This window comes from Corvus cornix, chromosome 9, assembly GCF_000738735.6.
Source record: "Corvus cornix cornix isolate S_Up_H32 chromosome 9, ASM73873v5, whole genome shotgun sequence".
In the NCBI taxonomy this organism is placed as follows: Eukaryota; Metazoa; Chordata; class Aves; order Passeriformes; family Corvidae; genus Corvus; species Corvus cornix.
Window position 1 is genome coordinate 25,418,075 of NC_046339.1, and position 26,948 is coordinate 25,445,022.

Here is a 26,948-nt window from a genome sequence, read left to right on the forward strand (position 1 = left end):
TGTTCTGATGTTGTGGTTTGGCTTTTTTCAGAAAGGAAATGCCCTCTTGATCACATAATGCTTGCATCGAGCAAATTGCACTTGAGTCTTGCAAGCTTTAGTAAATTTAGCCATGTAATTTTCTAGTGAGGAGAGGTGATACCACCTGCAGTTTCCTACAGGGGAAATGTAGATACATACTTCCTATATCAAATGCATAAAATCACCCAGGGCATCCCCAGACCTGGGAGCTGAGGCAGGTGGTGCAAGCTCCAGGTAATGTCATACCCTGTGGGACAGCCGCCTTCAGTGGTCTTTGAATGACAGAAATGTGTCTGATAAAACAGGGAGGGCGAGCTGCCTGCTCTTGGAACTGCTCTTGGCTGAGGCAGGGCAGAGCACTGTCTAGAATGCGTAGATCTATCATTGAGGTTTTATTAAAAATTATTATTCTGGGAACTTGAGCCAGCCCCTTCTGTTCAGCTGAAAGTTAACAAAATGGTGTTCCCAGGGCTGTGCTCATCTTCCTTCTTGTTGCTGGTGCTGATCAAGAAGTCTTGGCATGGTCAAAGGTATTTGTAGAACATTAAAAGAGGGAAAGTGGAAAAACAAATTAAAACTTTGCAGTATCCTTTAAAAACTACGTTAAATAGATGAGGAAAAAAAAAACTTTAAAGCATAGGTTGTTTAATACATAAATATGGAAAATCTGATTACGACAGTTGTTACAGAGGAGATAAAAATAAATTTTAAGATACCTGAGTATTAATTAAATGGCCAAAGGCCAAAAGCTGCTTTCTGCTCTCAACCTGTTTGAATACCAGTTGGAGTAAAAGGATGAGGATTTGGCTCTGCATCTGCCAGTCCCCACCAAACAAGGCTCCTTGCAGAATTCAGTAGCAGAGGTGATGGGAATCCAGACACAGTGGGAGGAAGCTGTCTTCTTTCAGTCTCCTCAACACAAGGGCAAAGGATTCAGTTTTCTTCCTCAAGGTATAACTTTTGCTTTCCCGTGTCCTGAAGTTCTCATACCAGTACTTTCTGCTGACTTTTCCTTCCTACTTGGCCAAGGTCTCCATGACGTTCAGTGGTGTGGGAAGGATGGGGTGGTTATGAGTGTGAGGGTGAGATCCACAGCTGTATTCTGCATGTGCTTTCCCTTACATTTGCTCTTCTGTGCTCGCACTGGTCACACTCCCCAGCCTGGTACTTTCATGTCAAATGGCCCTGACAGCCCACTGTGGTGAGTGCCTGGCTCCTTCTGCCTGCTGGTGAAGTGGATGGGGGGGCTTAGACACGTGTTTTTTGGTAGTAACTTGTTTCTCTGAACGAATAAGAGTGTGACTTAAGCTGTGGTGGTGCAGGCTGCAGCGTTAGAGGGTTCTGGGTACAAGCTGGGATTCCAAATGAGGTTCTATTGCTGCACCTCAGCAGCAGAGCCACGGGCTTCTGAGTTCAGACGGGATTCTGTGGTGCTGGTGCATAGCTTGTGACAGGTGTGTCTCAGACCTGAAGGTTTTATAGTGGGTAGCATGCTTTGACATTTTTTGTGTATGGGAAAAATGCCCAAGGAAGGGATGTAGTCATGTATGTGTAATTCTCGATGGTAGAAAAAATAACAGTCAAACTTTTCATGTTTGTCCTTAAATGTATAAAGCTCATGTTTAATTAGTACCCTTTAAAATTTTATTCCATTCCAGAATTTTCAGGTAGCTGTTAAACTGTTGCCTTTTTGGCTTTAGTTACCTCTGTGCATGGGTTTGAGCCCTTATCATCCAGCTTTGCTATAGTTTGACTGGAGCTTTATACTCAGTTTCCCTCTTGTAATAAATGTGTTTGGGAAGGATGCTGGGAGCCTATGGAAAGCATCCTGAGGCTTAAGCAGTTAGTGTGCCAGGAGTTGTCCAGCTCCTAACTCATCCTGAATCCGTGTACTGGTGTGTTTTTCATTCTCCCTTCTAAGTAGCTGACCAGAGTATTCATCTGTTTTAAGTACTTTGCTTGGAGCTCTCTGACAGAGCTCATTTTACTAAGGAGCTGTGCGTTGATATGCTGTATGTTGTATTTCCTTCCCCATATACATTCTTGTGTTCTTTCAAATTGTTTTTCATTTGTTAATTTGTTCACTTTAGGTCTGTGACTGTACATCTCTTTTAGGAGAGTTGTTCATAATAGTAGCAGCTGAACCTGGTATTGAAAGAAGCTGGTTCAAAGACCTGTTCTTTGTTTATTGGCTGCAGCCTTAACTAATGAAGAATGAAGTGTTTGACCATTTATCTGTGCCAAGGCAAATTAAAGCCTTTTCAGTATTTATTTGCTACAAACTCCTGTTTTTTCCTGCGGATCTGGAGAATGAGCTTGCATTTCCTGTTTCAGTGATATCTCAGCTACTCCATGGATAGGCTGCTGTCTCGGGAGTTGCAGGGAGGCTGTAGGAGAGCTCGCCGTGCTCGCCCCAGTCTCTCACTGGGTGTGCCGAGTCCAGCTCATTCAGCAGGGCTGGAGGTTACAGAAGAGGAGAATTGGGAGGATGATTGTTAGGAGAGTTTTCGCAGGCTTTCCCGTGTGCTTGTACAAAGGTCTGTGCTGTAACCCCCTTCATTAGCTGTAGTGCTCGGCTTCTGTTGTTGGGCCTCTGACTCACTGCCCCAGCTTCTATTTTGACATTTGATTCCAGCTCTGATTTTCTTTTCTTTTTCTCCTCTTCAGGAGTCCTTTTTTTGCTGTGAATTCTCATAATGTCTTGCTCTTTTGATACCAGTGAAAGAAATCTTAATGCCATTTTCACTTTTTCAAGAGCAAAGTGCATTTACTGTAGAATTCCAAAACAGGGCTACACAGCCGGTAATTACCTTGTGCTCCCCTATAGATCTGTATAGCTCTCTCTGTGTCCCATAGTTAGAATTGCTTTACTGATCAGATTTCACCTCTCCAAACTTCCTGGCGTTCATTTCCAGGGTGTGACCACTGTCTGGTGGAAGGATGTTGCTCTCAGATTAGCTTGTTAACCCCCTTGTTTTGACCTTTCATGTCTTGTTCTGTGGGGTTGGTTAGATTTATTCCTGTAGTTTCTTTGTTGGATTTACTGTGTTTTATTTGATTTCTAAATATTAATTAGTTTCATGTTTATGACCACAGAGAGCTTTTATGACACCAGCTACTAAAGCTGTTTTACCCACAACAAGGTACAGGACTCAGATTTGTACCTGCTCTAGCACGGCAAGGCTGGCTGGCCGTGTTTAAGCGCCTGCAGACCTACTCCTATCCTTTTTTCCATGGCTTACCCAAAATCAGTGACTAGATGAGGTTGTTTGGTCCCTGGGGATCAGCTGCCTGTAAAATTCCCTAGTAAGCATCTATAAAGACAGCCCAGTTCCCCATATGCTTTTGCATTTTGTTTTTTCCTCTCTGCATTTGGTGCTTTGTGTAGTCAATTATTCGTTGTTTGGCATCAGTGTTTTATGGTACATACAAATAAAAACAGTGTGTGTCCTAAAGCTTTTAGATTTTGAAGACACATGGAAAACAGAAATCCAGATGCTGAGAGCTTCGGGTTTGGGATTCTTTAGTTGCTATTTAGATAGCTTTGAATCATTTTGCTGTTACCTTGTATATAGTTCTTTTTCCTCATTGGAAAGAAGTGTCAGTGGAGCATAATTCTTGTTTTAGATACTCTGCACTGAGTAATTGCCCCTGAAAATATGTTATGATCTCAGCAGTGAAATAAGTTGCATTGTTCTTCCTCTGTCTCTATCAAACGTGGTTTTGAGCCTCTCTGTGCCAAGGGACACTTGCCAGCCTGACAGCAGGACACGCTTGATAGTCACCCTCAGTCTGGCTAATAGGGCTTGTTTTCCAGATGAGGAGATTAGTTTTATCAAGAGCCCTACTTCCAAATGGGGCAATAGGTTTAAACTTCAGAAAGGATTGTCTGCTCCTGTGTTTCACTTGGTGAGCACTATTATGTGCAGGAGAACAAGGGATGTAATCGGAAAGTAGCTGAAATCTGACATGATGCTTCCTAACTTCTAGTAGAATCACTCATGTTATCAGTGTAGAAAGCACTTAAAACTGTGTAGGCTGTCTCTGACCTCCTGACATGGGTTACTGGGTGCAAAGACACCTCATATGAGCCGTGCTGCCGAAAACACAGCTGTGTCTTGCTGGTTTTCTGAACAGCTCCTGTTAATCTTTTGGCTTCTTGTTCTTACAGGGTGGGAAGGGGAAGCAGTGAAGCATTAGGCTCTCTTTTAAGTTCTTTTTTTAAGTCCTCCGAGATGTTTGAAACTATTTCTGTTGAGGTCAGTGGCAAAACTTTTCTTTGTCAGTTCAGGATTAGGCCTGAACCCTGCACCCGTTTTGACAGGACAAATCTGAGAAGATACTATGTCTCTTCCTAAATATCAAGTTTTGAAAGGGGATGAGCTGGGGGGAGGGTTGTGTATTGCTTGCCATGAACTGAGTATTTTTCTGCAGGAAGTTGCTGTTCTTCAAGGCCAGAGATAAATACTAAAATGCTAGAAATTGCCTAGGCCTTGCCTTTCAGCTGTCTATCTTTTCAGACTTCTTAAGACTCTCTGCTATGTCCCGTGTTGCTTTAAATTGTCGGCTTGTTTGGTAACCTTTTTTACACTGATTTGAAATATGATAAAAGGGGGTCAGTGTTGAAACCAGTAGCACATCATTTTACATTTGATCCAAGAAGATAATTCATTTTTTCATAGTGTTATCTCTCTGCCCACAGAATGCCATGCCACAGGACACCACACTGGAAAGGGACTCAGCTGGAAAGAAAACAGTCTGCATAGTTCCACTGCAAACAATTTTTGTATTTATCCTGGATAGGATGCACATAATCAAATCTCATAATGTTTCAGGGCAGTAGCTTTTCCCATAGAATCCAATATATGATACTAAAAATAGACTTAACACTCTCTTTTCATTATGGGAGAAGCAATTTCACTTTTACCTTGAATTACATGCCCAGTAATCTGATCAGAGTAGATCTTCAATTAAAAATCTGCAGAGAGGCTGGGGAGCAGAAGTAACTTCACCTCTCCCGTTTTTTTTCCTTTGTGTCACTTTGCAGTCAGGTCCTTTCCCCAGTTCATTTTCTTCAGCTGCATTCCTCTGCAAGTAGCAAGTCCTTTGGCTGTAAAGTCAAAATAGATGAGGAGAAAGGCAGCGATGTCTGCATCATTTTATAAAGTCATCTTGATCTTATCTCTGGCCATTTCCGCCCAAACCCACCAAACTGTGCTGAGCTGAGTGCCTATAAATAGCCCGGCTGCTCTCGTGCGGAGATGGGCAGCGCTGAACCAGACACATGCTCGCTGTGAGCAGAGCGAGCGCTCCTGCTCTGGCCTTTCATGTCTGAGCAGGGTAGCTGAGAGGTTTGCTATAGGTTAGAGCCTGGCAATGACAGAAGCTGCTGCTTAGGGCGGGGCAAGGTGACTTCTGCAAGTGTTGCCTTTTGGTAAAAAAAAAAAAAAAAAGGTTTAAAAGAGGAATGGAGGAATGCACGTCTTGTGCAGAGGTGAGTGAGCCCAGCTGAGGTGAGGGAGCAGGTGGGAGCTGAGGGAAAGCAGAGGCATTGTTTTGCTGAGAGTTACCATGATGGTGGGCTGGGAAAGAGTTTGGCTAAAGTGATGCTGCCTGATCCTGGGGTGTGTAAGGGCTCTGGCTGACCCCAGTTTAACCGTAGCTGTAAATAGGCATAGCAACAGAGCTCTGAAATCTCCTCCTGCAAGTTGCTATTTTTTGATCAGCCTTCTGGCTGACTTGATATCTTTGGGCTTTGCATCCCAGGAGTCTTCCCCAAGATTTTTAGTTCCTCTCTGATTTTGGTTCAGGGCTTTGCAGAGTTCAATAGCTGCTTGCTGTGTCTCATTTTTTATTTATATGTTTCTGTCTTAATCTGGAAAATCTCCTGCCACTTTCCCATTTTCTTCCCTTTAAAAAAATGAGCTGCAGAGATGTGTGATTTCTTTAGTGTGGTAACTTGGATGCTGGGACTTTACATTTCTCTTTGATACTCAGGTGCTGGAGGTTGTGAGAGAAATATATATTTTAGTGGGTTTCCACAAAGTTGGTTAGTGCTGTTTGTTCCACTTGACAGATGGGGGATGGAGACACACAGAGTGAAAGTTCCTTTATTGGGAATTCATAAAAAGTCCATGGCAGAATAGGAGCATGAATGCATCTTTCCCGGTTCCACATGAGTGCCTTCAGCTCTGGCCTTGCCTTCAGGGTTATTTCAGCAAGGGATGCTGTTCAGTCGGTTTTTGCACTCCATTTTCTCGTGTGCTGAAGCTTCAGCTAAGATAATGTCTGAATTTTGGATTATTTACGTAACACCAGCTCCAAGGTGGTTTAACATTTTGTTTCTGGGTATTGCTATAGTGTGTTTAACTTCCGGACCCTAAAGCCACTCCCAGATACTTCATGCTTCTTAGAGTGCATTCCTACTGCTGTGTCCTGTGAAAACGACTGCCAAGATGCCTTTCAGTGACTGTTTCAGAGCTGTGGGGAGCTGGTCTGGGACTCCTTATAGGAGCTCAATCCTCGATTGTGCATTTTCGTTTTCTCTTTTCATTCTGCTGGAAGTACTGTGGAGTTTGACAATTCCCAGTTGAAGCAGGCACACTAAGCTGGTGTTTGCCTGAGCACTGGCAGGTACTTCTGCCATGGTGCAGGTGGCTTTGTGACACAGACCACTGGGAAGTGCTGAGGCTTGGGGTTTGCTAACCTTGGAGCTGGCCAGGGCCCAGGATCCAAGGTAGATGATGTTCTTCCAGGAGACGGGGGAACTGTCCCCCTTTTCTCTTTCCCAACACAGTGAAGGAAGATTATAGTGGCTTCTATATCCGACAGCTCTCTTTAGGATCTGGTGGAATTTGGAGCCTGCTCTTTCCCAGCTGATTTGTGAGTAGAGGCTTCACCATGGTGGTCCAGACCCTGTGATCTCTCAGGCCGGCTTGAGGATGGCTCAGTCTAGCAGAAGAGAAGCATATATTGTCAGATGGATGTTTCTCCTTATAGTCAGCATTTTTTTCAAAGTGGTTTTTGAGGAAGCTTTGAGCTTGGCAAGGGCCAGTGTATGTGGAACATGTTAATATCCGCAGCTGTTTCAAAAACTAAAGTCACACATAAGAAATATATATAGCATTTTAAGAGCAAGTTTAATGCTCTGGAAAGGATTTCTAAAATGAACTAAACCCTATGGATCAGTAAGAGTGTGTATTTTGTGTGCTCTAGTAGCCTGGCAGTGTCCATTTGGTGCTGTGTTTGTGAATTAATTGATCCTTATCAGCGACCTGACTGTTACAAACCCGAATTCCACTGAGACCTCTGGTATGTTAAAGCTGTGTCATTTTCCTGGCACCAAGATACAGAATAACCTGTCTTACAAGATTGTCAGACCATTTGTGTCCTGTGTTTTAACTGTGTGTTTATTGCGTTGGGCTCTCAGCAAGAAGTATGTTCCTGCGACTAGGTTTCCTGTGGTACTGAGGCATGACATAGCACTGCTTGTAGCTCCTAGGCAGTAATTAAAATCAGGAATTTGGGGTTGGACATTCAGCCCTGACAAGCCTTTTGTCTTTCTGAGCTGCAGTTTTTGAGATTATTTTCATGTAGCTGTTGGTATTCAAACCTGTCCTCAGTAAAGGAATCAAATGGATTTGACAATGCAGAATGAAGTGCATGTGGATTAAATCCATACCCCCACATATGCACAGTATGTGAACGAGCATATGAGCCTGTGTGTGCTGGTATGTCAGTTTAGTTATAAAGCAGTTAAAGAAAAAAAGTCAGTGTGCGTAGACAGTTTTGGCACTGCAGCCCTGGGAAATGGCAGCTGGCCAGAGAGTACCGAGGCAGGGCCAAGACTATCTGAAGAATACCAAGTGCTGAGGTTGGATATAGCTCCTTCTTTGCTCTGGTTTCACTCTTCACCCCCTGGGCTTGCAGCTTGCCACCTCTGTGCCAGGTAGATGCTGGTAGTTTCAGAAGGCACAGCTGGAGGTAGAGACAGATATCCTGGGTGTGTATGTGCAGGTAATCAGATGCCAATTAAACGAAAGGTGCAATTACCTGTGACTGAAATCCGACCTCGGTGAGTTTAACTGTTACACTCCCTGAGTCACTGTTAGATTCGAAATGCTCATTCAGTTTTAAGTTACTTATCTTCTTTGGTGTCGTGATAGCACTGGAGACAAGGGTAAAACCGCACCGCAGTGTGGGTTGTGTGTTCATGAGAGTTTTATCTTGTGAAGGCTGCTCAGTTTTGCTGAATGAATCTGTGCAACGCTTCCAGCAGAGGGCACTGAGGTTATTGGTCTCCAGCTGCAGTTGTTTCCCTACGGGTGTGTGCTGGGTGCCTGTCAGTAAAACCTGTGCTTCACCCCTCTCCTCTGATGCTTTTGTAGACTGTCATAAAAGAGGGGATGCTGATGAAACAGACCAGCTCCTTCCAGCGCTGGAAGAGACGATACTTTAAGCTGCGAGGACGGACGCTCTACTATGCAAAAACTGCTAAGGTAAGGTCCTGAGAGTACCTGTGAGGCCAAGGAGGGAAGTCAGTGGAGAGGCTTTGGGCAGATGGGTGTCAGTGGGGAGGCAGCCTCAGCAGAGAAAAGAGCTCTTTAAGCACTGGTCTTCAGGCTTTGTAGCTACTAGAAGATCCATGTGTTTTGCCTCACACTTGGAAATCCTTGGTTTCGAAGTGAAGCATCATGCGGACCTGTGATACTGATTTTTCCATATTTTTTCCCCCTTTGGTGCATGTTAGTAGGGAATGGACTCTGAATCAATAGAAGGGAGAAAATATGAATGAAAAGAGAAAGTGGAGGAGACAAGCAAGGCTAGAATTTATCAAATCAGAGATGCTATCCACCTGGCTTAGTATGTTGATAGTCAACTAGACATAAAACTGTCTCCTTTCACAAGAACAAAACCTCCAGTTATTTGGTGTTCTTTTAAAATAATCCTTTAATAAAAATAAAGTCATTGTGTTCACTGTCTGAAGATAGGTCAGAGTGATCCCCAATGAATGGAACTAGACTTCCAGGTCCTTGATGTTGTTGGTGCTGTGTCTTTCCTTCAAATCATAAAAGGCTGTGATATAGAGCATGCTAGGCAGACTCCCTTTGAGTCTGCTGCTTATAGATTGGATTCAAGAATTTATTGGGATTTTGAATTTCTTTCCAGTCCATTATTTTTGATGAGGTGGATCTGACAGATGCCAGCGTGGCAGAATCAAGCACAAAGAATGTCAACAACAGCTTCACGGTAGGACTTTTTGCATTATTTTCTGTTCTTCTTGCATCTTTTCCCCACATCCCATCTCTTTTGCAGAGCTGAAAAACATCTGAACAATCTTCACAGCATCTTTCACTGAAAATTAAAAAATTACAAACTTACTTTTTTTTACAATATGATAACTCATATTTGTGCACGTGAGAATTACCTCAGGGAAATACCTCAGGTTACTATGTATTGTGCTAAGACTTGGCATTCAGGGATTTTCTTACCTATAAGCTAGGATGGTTTGATAGAACCTGTTTGCACAGTGGGACAGAAAAATTTGTTCTGCTGAGGGAGTTAGAGGTGATGTTCATGTTTATGCTGGAGATCTTGCTAAAGGAATTTAGTTTTTCCCAGAGGCATTAAAATATGTAAACTTCTTTCTCTGACTTTGTGTGTGTCTGTGTGTGTGTTTATATATGCGTGCTATATATAGTGGGAAAGCAAAAGGAGGAACAGAGAGAAATAACTGTGGGATTGGTTCAGGATACTCATTACATGTGGAATGTGTGCTAAGTATTTGCGGTCTGGAAACATGGTGGTGTCCCTGCTTCATTTTCTCCAGGCTCAAGAACTAGGAGGAAAAATGATTGTATTTCTAAGGTGCAGGTGTTCTGCAAGCTCCAATTTGGGGGAGTACCTGGCATGCAGAAAAAAAGCCATCAATGTCAGCCCTGCAGGGTGAGTGTCGAGCTGGTGAACAGCAGCAAACCTCCACACAGCTCCTGAGGGGCTCAGAATGGAGGAAAAGGAGCGCCTGGGGAAAGGAAATGTTGCTCTGAGGCAAGGTGAAGTGGGGAGCAATCCAGGTGGAGGGAGGAATCCCTCCTGATCCTGCAGGTGGTGACCAACACTGAGCAGTGTGCCTTGTGCTGCAGCACGAGTGACCTGCTGCTTTAAACATCTGTCAAAGGGTGTTTCTGTTGTGTAGCTGTAGCTTTTGGCTTTGCAGTGTCTATGTCCAGATAAAACCCCAACACCTTCCCAAAGCTTGAAAACACTTTCTACATCCATAGTTGGATAAGTAGGAGGCATATCTGGGTACGGTAAGTAAATGTTGATATCAGGTGTCAGTGTGAGAGAACAAAGAGAAGGTTTATGCAGTGATTTGAGTAGGGGATATGTTTTCAAGAATGTGATGTTATTTACCTGTTAATAAAGCATTTTATCCTGGATTTTGCTTCAGATTTTTCAGGTAAGCATACTGTTACTGTGCTGCTTACTGTTGTGGTTGGGAGAGATCTAATCTCCATCATGAAGACTGCGTTAGGGACAGAAGGAAGCAGTGTATTTTCTCTCTCAGACTGCCCTATCCGAGTCCAAGAGTGAAGAGTTATTTCCAAGACTCTGGTATCAGGCTCTGCCAGTCCCTGCTTTCCCTAGCCGGTAAAAGGTAAAGGATTACCTTGAAATTCAAGCAGGTACAGTTTGCACTGTCTCCAGCTGAGCAGTCTATCATGGGGCTTAGGTAAACTTCAAGAAAAACATGTTTCCTCTTAATTTCTATCTGCTTTTTCTTCTTGTGGCTTATGGAGGTGCTTGACTCGTTTAACTTGAGCTCTAAAAACATTGAGGAAATCAGAAGGTGGCCTAGTCTTGCTGCTCTTTGCTCTGTTACATCGTTGTTGTCAGTACTTTGGATTCCTTGCAGTCATGCAGTTTTCTGTTGGTTTCCTTTGAGAGCACTGTGCTTCCCCTTTGTATCTTCCTTTCCAAAATTCAGAGTTTCTTGATGCATTTTTTCCCTGTTTCAAATCAGTGAGTCGTATGATTGAGTTTTTCTCCTAAACTGAAAGTATGTAGCATGTGGTGTTGTAAGCAGAGTCTTAGATGTTCTGGTTTTCTTTTTGGTTTTCTGGTTTTTTTTCAATGGAGACTGGTACTTGTGGATTTATAAAAGAGTGGTTTCTTTCTCAGAAAACTCAGCCTCTCTCCAGGCGTCTGTACTGCCTAATGTATAGATTCTGCAGGTCAGGTTGCCTGAATGATATCCCTAAGGTCCTGACATAAAGACAACCAACAAAAACATCATATAAACCCCTCGGAGGAAAAATGTGTATCCAAGACAAACAGGTAATAAGGGCTGACCAGTCAGAAGAGAAACTGTTGAAAGTGCATTGAGAAGCATGAGGAGGCAGCATCATGAGAGAAGAAAACCAGAGCACAAAGCCAGCAAAGGTTGTCCTGCATGGATAGAGGAGTAAGGTTAAAAAATAACTGCCAGTAAACCTTTTACATGGGTATGTCTGACAGGTAATTTGTTTGCTCTCAGCAGGAAGGAGAGCAAGAAAAGTGAGTTTTAAGACACAGACCTCTTCCTCTAAAAATAAAGTGTGTGATGACAAATTCCACCATGGTTTACTTGGTTGATCTTGCGTAGATTTCCTCAGTAAGTGTTTGCAATGGGGACAGTTTTCAGGACTGCTGCCCAGAATTAACGGATAGATGACTATAGAATCGGCTGGGAGCATGTGACATGGGGCATTTTTGAGCTTGAGATGATGTTCTTAACAAACATCAGCTCCGTTCCCTGATGTGTAATGAAGAGCTTTATATTTAGCTATTGTTCCTTTAGGTCAGGCAGTGTGGCTGCAGAGGTATTTAACAGGAAGCCTCTGGGAAGCCTATGCCAGAGCTCTCTTCTCCCATTAGGCCTCTAGGTATTTGCTGGTTCTGTCACATCTCTGCCATCTCTGTCCTTGAGAGTCACCTGTCTGCACGGTAAATTCTTCTGGGATGCCTGGACTGTGACAGGTGCTTTCCACGTATGATCCCTTGGTACAGTGGTGTATAGGTCTCTCAATAGTCCCTTTTCCTAGGGTTGCTATCTTGCACGGGGTCTTAGAGAAGATCTGCTGTGGCACAAATGCAATGATAACTATGTTGTCCTGGTAGTTCAGGACCCTTTATTTCAACGAGAGCAGTCAACTTTTAGCCTGGATTCTTGCCATCAGTGTGTGCTATATTTGTGCTCCTAACAAAATAGAGATCACAGCAGCATTGGATGGGTGAGGTCAGAGCCTGCCCTGATTTCTAAGCAGCGCTTTCTCAGCCATACCCTCAAAACCTCTTGTGATTTCTAAAAAGCAGATGATCTGGGGTGACAGTGGGTACATTTGGTCTTCCCAGTGAGACTTTAGCTCTTTCCATGAACAGTTTTTTCTTGGACAGTGCAGTTCTGCAGTAACGTGATTTGTTAAGGTGCCCATGTAATGGACTAGCCTGCAGTTGTGTTAGGAGCATTTAAACAAAATCTGCCATGAGGATGAGTTCCATACTTTAACCTAGAATAGTGTTTTCTCAAGATGATGCTGGGAAGCCTAGGTTTTACTGATCTCTGTCTCAAAATGATCTGTTTTACCTGTGTCATGGACCTGAGCCACCCATCGTGCCTGTTCTCCCCTGTGACACCTGCAAGGTTTGGGGGACACCAGTCACTCTCTTGCCTGTTGCTCAGGTCAACACTTTGCCACCACAGCTGTCCCCTCAAAAGTCTTTGAAAAGACTTTGGGTCATCTCCTTTGGCCCAGTTTTGTAAAGGTTTGTGTGGTGAACAAATTCTTCCTCCTCAGACTGGTGTGTGGGCTGAAGATCTGCTCTCTTCTAGAAGGTGCCAGCTGGGTTAAGCCTGCTGCCTTCAGCGTGGTTGGTACGGTTAAAGAAGTGAGTCCTTATCAATTCATTGACCCATTTCTGCTTCGTGGAGGATTTGTATAAAGCATGTATTCTTTAACACTAGTCAAAAATGCCTGTCATTGTCAGGAGAGGGCCTGGAAAGGACATCATATCTTTCCAGGTACACATTTTGTGTTCCGATATGATTCTCACGTGGTGGATTGGTAAATGTTTTCCAGTTATTGCTACTAAATGGTGTTGTGGACTTTCACCCTCATTCACATAACATGAATTACAACATTTACTTCTTATGCCATCTGATTCAGAGCTTTGAGATCCCATAGGAGAAGGCTCCTCTGTGTGGAGAGGGAATTTTGTGTAGTTTGGTTTCTTCTTTCTGATGCTTTGGTGAAATGGAAGGTGGTTCAGAGCATGTTTTTGAGTGCCAGAAGCCATGTTAGTGACCCTTCCTCAATAGTTAAAGGCTCTTCACTGGAAGAGGTGGAGCTTGAGTTCCCGAACTCCTGTAAACCCTTTTTTGTTGGGAAGTACCTCTCAGCTCAGCCGCAGACAGGAAACAGCGTATTATTACAGTCAGCGCCTGCCTCTCTACTTCGTTGCTGTCAGAAGGAAACTTATCCCAGCTCCTCCTTAAGCAGGCAGCTAATCAGCTTGTGGCAAGTGGAACATAGCTCAGAGAAACTGACTACAGACGAGACTAATCCTATTAATTGCATGTCAAGCAATCTGTTTAGGTTTTTTTCTGAGGGAATAGGCTGCTCTGGACACTAGTTTAGAGGAAGATTGAACATGAAAGGTAAGATCAGGAGCGTGAGTTTTCTGGATTGAGCACTTGGAAACATGGCACCTGTGCCAGCGTAACAGATTGCAGGAGTTCAGGTTCTTTGGAATATGTTTGCTACAAGCTTACTGTTCAGGTGTTCTCTCCTGAGTGGATTTATGTAGATGTGTTCTCTAGAACAGGACTAAAGGGAAATGTGCCTGCAGTGCCGTTGGAAATGCTGCACCCAGTTAAGAAATACTGTTTATTAACTGATGATTCACCCTGACCAATGTCCCAGCAGAGAGGAAATACTGAGGTTAGAGTAATACCTCTCTTCCAGAGCACTTGCATGACTGGAGGCGACAGTGGTTGTGGTAGGCTGAGGAACAGGGAGTTGCTGGTGCCCCTGAATGAGAGAGAGCAATCATCTCTGAGAAGGAGTATGGATGTCATTCTCCAGCTGTATGGAAGCCTGAGGTGTGCTACAATTTTTTCTTATTATGACCTTGTTACTTAGTACTGACTTTATTCAGCAGCAAAGTTGCCAGTTTCTGTCTTGTGAAGTTTTATGTTACTGATCTCCTCCACAGTGTGTATTTTTGCTGTATTGTCCCAGGGCTTATTGACAGTGTTGGGAAATAGCATGAATTTTCATTTTGGGGTAAGTAACTTTTCCTATGAACAGAGGGCAAAGTGCTTGAACTTGGATAAAAAAATCGAAGTACTGACAGTCCTTCCTAATGGGGAGAGTATGTTGTTGATGTTAGCAGGTTCATTCGCAATGAAGTGAAAGTGCCTTTGCCTCTTCATGATTTTGTGTCAAGTTGAATTATTGGTATGGGTGCTCTTAAGTTAAAATACATCCTTTTCAGCAGAGAAGGCAGTGATGTCTTCTCTGAAGAGTTTGGTTTTGAAAGAAGATAGAGCTGCTCAAGCTACAGAAAGTTTGCTGCTCATGCCTAGCATAGGAGCTGTGTTGGAACAAGAGGAACCCAGATCAGAGGTTGGTTGTGCTGGTTTGAAATACAGGTTTCAAGAAAGAGCATGTGACTTATTTTTATGAGGAGAAAGAATATAAGAACTTTTGTTGCAAGCTGTTTGCAGGAAGTCATAGTTGGACTTCAAGCTTCAGCTGATAGAGATCAGGAAAATCTGCGTGGTTTAACACTTGCACAGATTCCCAAAACTGCCCTATGTGGCCTCAGCCCTCTGAAAAAAAAAATGGAATTGAACATATGCTCCAGGGAGTCACTGGGCTTCCTAGCAAGGGAGAGGATTTTTCTCCCCTGCTTCTTCAACAGGGGGGTAAAGGGGCCCAGAGAGAAGGCATCAGCTGGGCAAAAAGACTGACTGATCCAGGGACATAGTGACACAGGGCAGTCCCAGGTGTCCTGAATTCTCACACAATCATGGATTGCCCTGTTAACGTTTGGAAAAGGGAAAGATTAGAAAAGAGGGACTTCTGAACAGGATGGTTCTTCCTTGTTTTTAAGCTCTCTCTTCTAAATTGGGCAAAATTAGAGCACGTGTTGGAAATTCAGATTTTGCTGGGGGTTGTTGTCTTTTCCACACCCATGTGTGTACATGTTCAGGAATTGTGCACTCTTTGCTAGTGCTTGTACTCTGTTTATATTGGCAGCAGTCAGAATTTTCCTTTATAAGCAAGTGAAAATATGAGTAGAGCTGTGTATTGCCGTGTCTAGAATCACTCTGCTGGTTTTCTGCCTCCCTTCATTAAGTGCAGCTCAGTCCCCATTTCCTGTCAGAACCACTGCAGTTTCAAAATACTTTGCTATTTTAGTAGTTTGTAATCCAGACTTCAGTGCAGTTTTTTTCTCCTTGAGAAAAGGCCCTTTGGTAAACAGACCATTCTGAGTCACTGTTAGTCAGTGAAAAGAATAATTTAAAATCCTTTCATGTCAAGGATTTTTGGGACTCTTAATCCAGCCTCCTGTGGGAGGTGGTCATTAGTCTGCTGTCACAAAAGAAGGAAAAATCTGGAGAAAAACTATCCAAGAGAAGATAAACATGGAAGCAGAGTTAGAGAGTCTGGAAGAAGTTGCTGTGGGTGGAGAGATCTGGCAATTGCTACTGTGCGTTATAGAGTGACCCGAAAATATGCAGGAGGTTTTGAGAGAGATGAAACTACTGTAAGAAGAAGTCAGACTGAGCTTTGTCTGTTTTATTGTAGGACAGGATAGGCAGGGAGCTGAAAAGTGAAGGCGACTGTTTGTGAAAAGCTTTTGTTTTCCGAGAGGGAAGTTTACAGCTTCGAAATTCGTGTCTGCCCTTGTGCCTGAACAGTGGAAGCTTTTGTTTGGTAATCTCTTTGCTCTTTGTTGGGCTGAGTTGGGGTTTCACCTGCCTTCCTGAGCAAGACTGCAGATTTCAGCATCTTTTCCAGGTGGGAGCACAAAGGCAGAACAATGTGTGGTCATTGGAGAACATGTTCAGCTTTACATGGAAGCTGCTCTAGAAGGAAAAGGCTCCTTTTTATGCAGGGAGAGGCTTGCTAGCAGTACTTGCAGAAATGCTGCCTCCCTGTTTCTGATGCTTGTGATGGTGTGTGAAACAGGACTTGTCTTTGCCTGGTGACCCAGTGTGGAAAGCTCCTGGGTTCATCAAGCTGTTGAAAGCTATTAATTTCCTTTTGTGCTAGCTAACAGCCTGCGTTCAACACCGCTGAAGTTCGGGGGCTGTGAGGAGCTGCTGCTAACAATAAGCTCTCAGTAATAGGTCATTTTCCTACCATGGACAAGACCTTTTGTTGCCCAGTGTTGTGATTTACTGAGACAGCAGCTCTACCACTGGGGAACAATCCTGCCCCTCTGTTCTCCATGGGTTTGCTTCTGTTTGAGTGAGTGGAAGGCTTTCTCTGAAATATCCTTTACTTCCCAAGTGAGCTGCCCTTTCTGAAGAGAGTGGTTCTGTTTAGGAACTCTTCCTGGCAGGACTGTGTCCTTTGGAAAACAGGTAAAGGGATGCATGTGCATCTGCTGCATGAAGTGGAGGGTGTGTGGGTAATGGAGCTGTGCTAAGGTGCTCTGGCACTTGGTACAGCCACCCTATCCACTCCCACTGGGTACTGCTCCATCCATGGAGATCTCTAGGGATTAACAGACCTGAACTACCAGGATAGTTTGCATTTCTTACCTGCTGACAGCGGACAGGACCTTGCACACTCTAGGTTTTTACATTTGTTAAGTTATTGCTAAAGTCTTAAAATCCCTGCCTTGTCTGTGCTCCTCTTACCAATTGCCAAGAACAAGAATGTGCCTTGTTTAGGACAGTTTCCAGAAGCCTGTAGGAATGTGACCCTGGTATGAGAGATGATAATTTTCCCAGGGAACACTTTGTCTGGTCTAGTTTCCCGCTGCAGCATGGGGGAGGATAGGGACTGGGAGAAATCCCAGATGGAGGGTCAGCATGAGTTGAACTTGACCTGTGGCACAGCACAGTGCTGTAAGTGCCAGTGCTCAGAGAAAATGCACTGCTGCCCTGGCTCAGGAGGGACAGATTGCAAGGTGAGTGAACCTAATAATGTAAAAATGTCCTAAAGAGACCACAGCACATGCTGGACCTGCTTTCCTATGGAAATGAGCTGTCCTGGATTTTACAGATTGAAAAAACAGCCACATGGAAGGTGGGGATAAAATACCCAGTGTATTGTGGACAGAGATTTGGGCACTTAGGGCTTTGAGGAAAATCTTGGTATTTGGAAAAAAAAAAAAAAAAAAAAAATTTGGTACAACTATAAGAACATTAATGACTTGTTTTATTTGGTGGAAATGAGAGCTTCCATAGGTGGAAGATGGTCACTTTAGCAGGAAATTAAGATCTCACACTATAAAAAAACATACAAAACTGGTGCATTTCTCCAGTGTTATATAAAAAGCTACTTCTTCTTTCCCATATCATCTGGGTTTTGGGGGAAGATAATTGGTGTGGTTCTAGAGAGCTCTAACTGACCTCTGCAGTGACTTAATGGAATTTGTTGGCAAAACTGGGTGAAAGCTGAATTGCAGAATTGAATAGGGCTGTAGTCTGTGGAGGAAGGCAAGGCTTGGGCCCTCATGAGTCTTTGATACTCATGTTATTGCTCTCTTCCAAACTGTAGAGACCTACTAAAGTCATACTGACTTGCTGCCTAAGGCTTTGCTGGCCTGATGCTGAGCTCCAGATTGTTTCAGAAATAGACATCAGTGAGACAGACGTTCAAGATTCTAAGGACAGGTTTGAATCTCAAACTTGTGTTTTCTTCTTCCCTTTTTCACAGTCTTCTTTTTTGTGTATTTGCTGAGGGAGTTGCACTTGCTAATCCACGCTTAATCCATTTTGCCCCGTGTGAGTTCAGTAATTGTGTTTGAAACACAGTGGATTTGCTGCTTTGTGAACCTTGCTGATGAATACAGGCGAGGTGTTTTACTATATTCCAGCGTTCATTTCACTACTGTTGTCATTGAAACAGGAGCTGAAGTGGAAAAATGGCTGGGTCCTCATTAGAATCTCACCCAATTTTCCTTCCTGAGTCTTGGGCTCTCAGGATGCTGAGAGCATTCTCCACCATACAGAGCAGACGTAGCAGTTAGCTACAGGTGGTGGATGGTTCCCTACCTTTGCCATATGTGATCCAGCTGAAGATTTTGCAGCTTTTTTTTTTTTTCTCGTTTCTAGGTCTCTACAGCTCCAGAAATTCCTGTTGTCTCTTTACTCAAGTCATCAACTGTTTCTCCTAGGGAGATTTAGGGCTAGCACCTTTGAATGTAAGACTATATTTGAACAGGATATGAGTAAAAGGAAGCAGTCAGAATGAGCAGGTGTTCTCATACTCCCACTTTTGGCCATTCTGAGAAATGTACACATCAGGAAAACTATATTTTGTGAAGTTCAATGTCCCCCGACCCCGTCTCCCACCGCAGCATTTCTTCTGTCAGCTCTGTGGTTGGGCCAGTGTGATCTTAACTTGCTTTGCCATCTTTTGTGGTCACTGAGCTCACCAGATGTACCCTGATAATAAACAGTTCCAGGGCATGCTTGGCTGGACTGTCACTTTATTGCTGAGAAGTTTCTGGGCAGCCAGAAAATGCCCCACATGAGCAGAAATGATAAAGTTGTCTTGGGTGGCAGCAAGACCAGAGGATGAAGTTTTGCTCCGAATGTTGGGAGGAAGGTTGCTCAGTACAGCAAAGGGTGAAGTATAGCAGATTTCTGCTTAAAATTTGGTCTAATATAGGAGTCTTTTTTGGACTGCCTTTCTAATCTGATTATTCACAGCTGTTCATCAGGAAAGGACATCCAGGGACATTAGTCCATTTTTAGAACATGAAGTGAGGAATTTTCTTTGGTTGGCTCTGTTGTTTGTTAGCTGGCTGGATTTGAAGTGTCGGTAAACTGATGTTAGTGTTGGACAGAGGAGTGTAGGTCAACATGAGAGGTGGGGGTTAACAGCTGGTAAGAGGGAATGAGCCATGTGAGAGAGAGACAGAGGAGATAAAGCTAAATTTTCAGTGTCAAGAGTGTCTGTGTTTGCACAAGACAGCCAGTGAAGGCATGGCTATTTTCAGATTTAAGTTTTTTTAGATTTAGAGTGGGCAAGCTTGAAAATTGAGAATTTCTCTAATAGACTTGAGATGAGTCATGGAGGGCACATAACTACTTGCTGGGGACCTGACTGTCACCCCCATTTCTGCAAAATGTATTTCAGGGGTTTCAGAAGTTCGTAATTAACCTGTGTTGTGGTCTGAAATCTCTTTAACCCTTCCTGCCGTTCCTGTGTATCCTTATGACTCTCCAGGAGTGATTAGAGGGATTGGCAGCCTTTTTTCCCCCCCATGGCTGCGGAGCTCTTTTTCTGGTCAGGATTAGGTGTCAGTCATGTCACAATGTGGTGAGCTCTGGGCACCCAGTTTCTTCTAATGAGTGAAATCTAAAGAACCACACCCAGAAGTTCAGTAGCATTGAGGATCAAAAAAGTTTTTAATATTCACTTTTTAGGCAGAACAAGCACTTTTAATTAGTGTAATTGCTCATATCTAGATAAAATTCAGAGCTGTTTTGGGGCATTAATACTCAGAGTTCTGCCAATCCTCAAACAGGCCAAAAATCTGTGAGATTAAAAATAAATCTGAAGACTTTTTATTGGGTTGGTTTTTCTTAACTCCTAGTAAGGCAGCCCTCATCCTAACTCAGAAGCAATTAGATCGTTGTTTTTGTGCTCTTCGTTTATGAGAACAAGAGGTCACTGGTGACATTACTAGTCTGTAAATTTAGAACAAATAAAAGGAAATGCTACTTCACCTAGTGCGTCGTCATCCTGTGGAATATACTGTTCCAGGATGTTAGTCAAAAGCTGTAGCCGGAACATAAAAAAATAGCTGGACCGTGCTCATTTGTAGCCATGTTCGCCAACAGGGATAACCAAGCCTTGTGTTCCAGAGTGTTGGCTCATTGCAGCTGTAGCTGAGAGTGAATTCCCTGGACTCCTGGCTGGGAAAGGACAGCTTTCCAGAAGGAAGATTGCTGTGGCTTCTTTTGAGATGACAAGAATGATTTTATTTTTTCTGCTGCACTGGTTAGATGTTAGATTGATCATCGCTCTTGCTCAGACAACGCCATGTATGTAACAGCTTTGCCCCTCTGTCAGTATCCTTCAGCAGGTGGGTATCTGGAGCTGAAATAGCTGGTTCAAGGAGAGGGAGGGAGCAGTGGTAGGAGGAGTGTGAGTGAGCGTTTCTGTGGCTCAGCCCAGTGCCGTAGCACGCGTGCTGCCCACCAGCCTGTGCAGGAAGGAGCGGGCGGGCGGCTGCCGTGCTGCAGGGCGGGCACGAGGGGCTGAGGGTCCCCAGGTACCCGGGCTGGGCTGGTGGCTGTGGGGTGTGTGAACGGCAGAGCTGCTGAACTGCTCTGCAAAGGAAGGGGCCCTGTTAACATGTTTCTGGATTCCTGATTATCCTCATTAAGATGTTTAACTGTAATACTGCTGCATATTAATCAGGAAAACAGGTTTGTACGGTTTCTTCATTTCCCCGAATAATTGCTGCACTAATTACATTAAAATCTTGTCTGTCCTTCAGAGTGAAGACTGAATTGTCCCAGTTTGTTCTCCTTAGGAGCAAGCTTTTAAAAGAGATTTATTCTTGTATTTCCCATCTCTGGTAATATCAATAAATCCCAGTGCAAACGTTGCTTTTGAACTGACAAATGGGGAATGCTCTTCATATATTTATCCTGCAGAGTTACATTTTTATTTGTAGTTACACAATAGACCCTTTGTTTTAAATCTGTGACTCTTTGTCTGGATGATTCATGTATGAAAATCTTTTAATCTCTTTATTTATCCTCTTGTCTTATAAACTTTGTTCTTTGAGCAGAGGGTTGTCTAACACTGAGTGTGGGGATTTTTAAGATGATGCAGTAGGTGACTGAAGAAGGAATTAGTTGTTTTCTATATTGGATGATCCATCCATTGATCCAGGAAGTCAGTAGCCTCAGAAATTCATTCTTATCAAAGGAGTGTCTGCATTTCTGAATTTTATGTCAGTATTTTAAATTTCTTGTCTTCCAGTGTGATTAAAAACTATGCTATAGTTTGCATTTTCCTTCCCTCCCCCCAAAAAGGCAGAAAAATGGGAAAAGGGACAGCACTGAGTAGAAGTGTTCTGAAGCTGTTCTTCACCAGTGCCCTAGAGCATGGCAGTGACTCAAATGAACTGGTGGTTCCTTACAGAATTTTGCTGGTTTTACAGCCATGAAAGGTCCTTGGATGCTTCATCCTGCAATGTTTGGACTTTGTATGTGCTCCTGTTGTACACATGCAAATATAGATGTTCTTGGCCTTATTGCCAGGAAGAAAGTGAGGCCCAGTGGTGTCTGAACAAATTTGTTAACCTTGGTGGAAGTAAAAAAGGTACTACTTCTTAGTAGGACTCAGACATGCCCCTTGTTCTTCTCTAACTTCACACTGATTTTTTACATCAGTGTTTCACGCTCTGGAAGAAGTTTCTCTAAGGTTGCTTCATTCTTACATAGCAGAGTTTTTGATGGAAATACATTTAACTAAATACTTTCCTGTTTTCACAAGGAAGAAGAAACATTCCTGTGATTACTTTCTTTGGAAATAATTTTTTTCAAAGCTGGAAATGTTGAAAGGAAAGTGAGGGAAGAGAGAAGGAGTTCTTCAAAGTTTTATTTTTAGAATAGTGTAAATATTTACTTCTGTGTGCTTACAGTTGGTACAGATAAGATCGTTTTGTCCAAGATAGAATGCTCCAAATGCTAAAACTGTGTTTCTAATATGAATGGCCAGTCCCTTCTTTAAAAAGGGATTTAGCTCCTTTCCTTGCCTACTTAATGTGTCTGTAGCACCCATTTCTAGGTATTAGTCATGCCTCTGGGTAAGGTGGTGTTACTGCAAGTGATTCTGCAGTCTGTCAATGAAAAGAAATACAGTCTAAAAATTGAAGAGCTTAAAATAAAACAGCACTTTCCAGGTGTATCTTTTTTGTTGACATTACACCCACATTTCTTGGCAGATGCTCTGAGGCACTTCAGCATCGACTAAAAGTTTGGTGTTCAACTTGAGAGGCTTTTATTTTTAATCTGTTTTATGAATGATAATGAGAGAAGTGAGAAACAGACGGGAAAACAGGGGTCATGTATTGGGGTGATGTGTGTGGGTGTTTTAATGTTCATTAACAAAACTTTGGCTGAATGGTTTGGCCTCATGAGATCCATACAATCCTAGTTTATTTTAATCCATTCTTTCAGATGTTAGGTACAATTTGCTTGAAAAGCAGATGATGTAGACAAATTTTCCCATGTATAATATGTAGAGGAGTGCAGGAGAGTCTGGACAGCTGGAAATTTTTAGAGTTGACATAAAAGGAAGCCTTTTGATTTTTGTTAACAGTGCTCAACCTTAATGCAGCTTTTCTTAAATCCAGGTCTTGCAAACACTTCAGTATTGGTCTAATTTAAGTCAGCTTGATGGAAATCAATACAGAGGTGTGCACAAAGAGACAGTGAGATCACTACACTGTAGGGAAGAAAGCCTTTTGTCTTAGGAAGAATAAAGGTTGATACATAGTCAAGTCGACTCCAGCTGTATGAGCAGCCCTGGGAACAGCAGACATGGTCCTCTGAAGAGCAGAGCTTTTATTTCCCTCTGCTGCCACCAGCTGACTGAAGGAGCGGGAGTTGGTGCTAGAGGACACAGGGGCCTGGTGCCTCCCTGGGCAGAAGGAAACTTTTGCCACCCTGTGTGTCTTCTGCTGGTTTGTTAAAACATTGTTTATTTAACACAGGGCAACTAATGCGTGGGAATTAGCCCAGGGTACAAACATACTGAGGAGAGGATTGTTGGAGGGAGGCAAACTCGCCACAGCCTCAGCCTGATAGGGGAACATTTGTTGGAATATCTTTAGGTACGTAGAACAAGCCCTCAGGAAACATGAGGGTTCAAAATACAGTGATTTCTCTTCTAGATTATTTGATTTCTCTTCTAAATTGCTTATTTTTGTTTTATTTCTCCCCTCCCCATAAGGGAGACTAAACAAATTTTTAGTATCCTATTGTATATCAGAGTATGTTATCTGATTCATTCATTGCTAGAAACTGGTAAATTATGCTATTAACAAAATGTCTCAATGTTCTTACCAGTTCTAAAAGTACAGTAAGTCCTTTAAAAAGACTTATGCAAGATCTGCACATAATTACTCCTGCTGCTCTGCGCTTGATTTGTGATGTGCTGTTATTTAGCTATGTGAGATTTTTTTTACTCAGTTCAGTATTGGGAATGACAGCTAAAATCTTGGTGGCTCTGTACATTTAGGAAGAGATTAAGGTGTGCTGTGGTGGAAGAGAAACATGGTTCAAAGGTGCAAATAACTTTTCTTGTGCAGCTCTGAAAAGAGCTTCAACAGACTACACTAGTGGTAAGGTGTTCTCTTGCTGTCTCTCACTGTCATGGCTACTCCTCATTTTCTCTCTCTTCAGATTATCACTCCATGTCGGAAGCTCATCCTTTGTGCTGATAACAGAAAAGAGATGGAAGATTGGATTGCAGCACTGAAGACTGTACAAAACCGTGAACATTTTGAGGTACTAGGAAAGTGTGTACCTTTGTATTCTGTGCTTCCTCTGCTAAATCACAGCTTGTTTTGGGAGTCAGCTTCCAGTGAAGTTAGTAGAAGTCATTTTATTGACTGTAATGGGTAATAGTGTTAGGACCTTCTGTAAAATGGATCCCAAATACACTGAAGTGATTCTCCAAAGAAAGTTTGGCTTTGTATATGCTCCCTTGAAAATTTGTAGAGAACTTTTCAGAGTATGGGTAGGTTATGAAACAAAGTTCCCCTCCCACCCTCTTTTCATTCTTCAGTTATCCTCCCTGACCTAATTCACATCTTGCCTGCTTGGTGTTCTGCCAGCTTCAGTGCATCTGCCTGCTTCCCAGGGCTGAGTGAGACCAGCACAGCCACCACAAGAAGCTGTCTTGTGTTTTCCCCACTCTGATGCTTGCCTCCCGCATGCTAGCACAAGCATTTCTCTGCTACATAATGAGCCAGGTTGGGGAATTGATCTTGCTGAGAATTTAATCTGACAAAAAAATGGGGATAAATTCTCCAGCAGATAAATGCTCCAGTTCATTTCCCTACACACACTTGTAGTAAGACAAGGATGAGAGGTGGTTCAGGAGCTGTAATGAAGGTGTGGCTTCCTCAGGAAGTCTCTTTCGCCTTAGAGACCTTCTTGAGTTGCAGCTAATGTGTATAAACTGCATGTGGCCTACTCTTTCCTAGTAAAAAAGTGTTCTGTTTCTGCCTTTTCTGACTGCTTCATGCAAGTCTTCAGAGAAAAAAAGTCTCGTTGCTATACTTTAGACCTTGCTGTAATACATTTATATCATCAGTCTACCCAGTACAGCATGGACCATTTCTCAGGGATGCATAACTGGTACGCCTGCTCCCATGCCCGGCCAACGTACTGCAACGTGTGTCGGGAGGCCTTGTCCGGGGTCACATCACATGGGCTGTCCTGTGAAGGTAAGCGTGCCCTCGTCCCCTGCCTGGGGAGGGACAGCCTTATTTTATTTTTGGTTTTGCCCATATACCCAAATACTGCCATCTCTTACTAAAGTCATGTGAGCAGATACACGCTTCTGAGGTATCTGAGAGAATATTCATAAGAAGACTCCTGTTCACGAGAATAATTGTATTTGTAAGAACATCCTTGTTAAGTGTTTGAGTGCCGGGAGATTATTCTTTCTCAGCTTTGGCTTAGCAGAAATGCCTGGCCATGCACAGCTCATGCTTCTAACATGAATGAGGTGACACCTACTCTGTGTAAAAGGGTGGAGGAGTGTCAATCGTGTTAAATTTAACAAGGTAATAACTAAGCTTTGTACAAGCAACTGGCAAAAGTGACAAGGCAAGAATTAATAGCTAGATCAGAACTATTACAGCTGATCATTTTGGTGGTGCTAAAAAGGATAGAGTGTGCCCGTGCTTTCTTCTGGAGCCAAATACACACTGCCACATCAGACTTCCTGAGGCAGCATTAATACATTCTTCTCTTCCTCCCTAGTGTGCAAGTTTAAAGCCCACAAGCGCTGTGCTGTGCGGGCAACCAACAACTGCAAGTGGACAACTCTGGCCTCTATTGGGAAGGATATCATTGAGGATGAAGATGGGGTAGGTGTTAGTCTGAACTCTTCCAGCCTTACCTTGATCTGGAAGCACTGTCTTATGTTCTGTAGCTTTTTTTCACTTCATAAATAGCAGATTCTGCCTTTACACGGAAAAGATTTCTACTGTCAGAGCATGAGATTCTGTGTGAAAAGTCCAATCAGGGTAGCAAGGACTCCTTAGTAGGAATAAACTGCTATGTACTGGGGGAGTTGAGATTAAATAATTGGAGGCATGGGGAACCTGGTCTGAGTTTTGGCAAAAGAAAAATAAATGAGTGTTTGGAACAGCACCTTAGCATATTGGAATGTCTGATGTAACTCAGTGTTTCTGGGTAGCCTGGGGTGAGTCACCTGGACTCTTGGTGCTTGAGCATGATGTAAAGTGCCAGAACTGGTCCTCAGGTGTCTTCTAGAAATTGCCTTTGCTGTCCTCAAATAGCGCATATAAAGAGTTGCTTCTCTGTGTGTCTCAGAGCCACGGTGCCTCCTTTAAGCTTCTGTCCCTCTGTACCTTTTGCAGATCTCAATGCCACATCAGTGGCTGGAAGGAAACCTGCCCGTGAGTGCCAAATGCACTGTGTGTGATAAAACCTGTGGCAGTGTCCTGCGTTTGCAAGACTGGCGCTGCCTGTGGTGCAAAGCCATGGTGAGTTGAATAAGTGTGATCATTGCAGTAAAAGGACAGGTTTTGATCAGCTCTGTGGTATGTTCCTTTAATGACATTTGCTTAGAATAAAATCTCTAACCAAGCTCTCTGTGTTTGCCGTGGAGGACTTTATTGTTCTGCAAGAAATAGAAATTTAATTTGTGCTCAGTAGTGTTGCTGTGATACATAAAAGCAAGGCCTGAAAAAAGTATCCAGCTTCTAGCCAAGCTCATTTTATTTTGAGTGAGCTTTCATAGAAGGATCTAACTACAGTAGACATGAATCAATGCTTCAGACATGGCATATGTTGGATTTTAAGGAGCCGTTAATTTGTTATTTCTACAGGTTGAAAAGGTGCAACAAACTATAAAGAATACTCCTTTATTTTAATAATAGCAATTTCCTTTCCATTGCAATAGATTGCTCTTGCCTAACCACTGAAGTGATGCAGATCTTGCTATGTTTCCAGTTGTCTATAATACTAGTAAGAGAAGTATCACAAAATGTTTTTAGAATGGGGGGGCTCAAATGCCAAGGAAACCCTCTATCTTGCAGTCTTTATGTACCAGAAAAGCCCTGCTCTACTTTGTATTTCCTTTTTTGGGTGGCTTCATTAATCTCGTCTTCTCTTACCTCTTAAGTCCCTCATGTCTTCTTGCTTTGTTTTTTGCTTTCTTGTTCTCTTGAGTTCCCAGCTTTTTCTTTAGTTGCTATTTCAGATCTCTCAGCTGAGGCTGGGATTTTGAAAGCAGAATGCCTGAAGGCTCCTAAAGCCACAGAATCTGTTATCTGGTTCTTTCAGCAGCCAAAGTGCTGGTCTCATAAATTCAAATGGCAGGAAAGTACATACTAATGGAAAGAAGAGATTTAGTAGAAGGCTCTGATTAGATCATTCTTAAAATAACTTTATCAATAAATTTATCAATTGACAT

The 26,948-nt window shown here is 43.0% G+C and overlaps 1 protein-coding gene across 7 annotated transcripts in view; it reads left to right on the forward strand.

Moving 5' to 3' along the window:
- The window catches only part of DGKD (diacylglycerol kinase delta), a 58,019-nt gene that overhangs the window by 6,981 nt on the left and 24,090 nt on the right, over positions 1-26,948 (forward strand). For 2 of the 7 annotated variants that reach the window (XM_039556860.1, XM_039556859.1), the window contains 6 exons: positions 8,409-8,519; positions 9,190-9,270; positions 23,678-23,782; positions 24,594-24,726; positions 25,268-25,374; positions 25,891-26,016. In XM_039556860.1, the coding sequence (XP_039412794.1) occupies positions 8,427-8,519; positions 9,190-9,270; positions 23,678-23,782; positions 24,594-24,726; positions 25,268-25,374; positions 25,891-26,016 (645 nt within the window). In that variant the 5' untranslated portion in view covers positions 8,409-8,426. Of the gene's footprint in view, positions 1-904; positions 1,223-8,408; positions 8,520-9,189; positions 9,271-13,555; positions 13,718-14,024; positions 14,162-20,063; positions 20,341-20,661; positions 20,687-23,677; positions 23,783-24,593; positions 24,727-25,267; positions 25,375-25,890; positions 26,017-26,948 lie in introns of those variants that run through there. The other 5 variants (XM_019280603.3, XM_019280604.3, XM_019280605.3 and 2 more) reach the window with 5 other exon arrangements.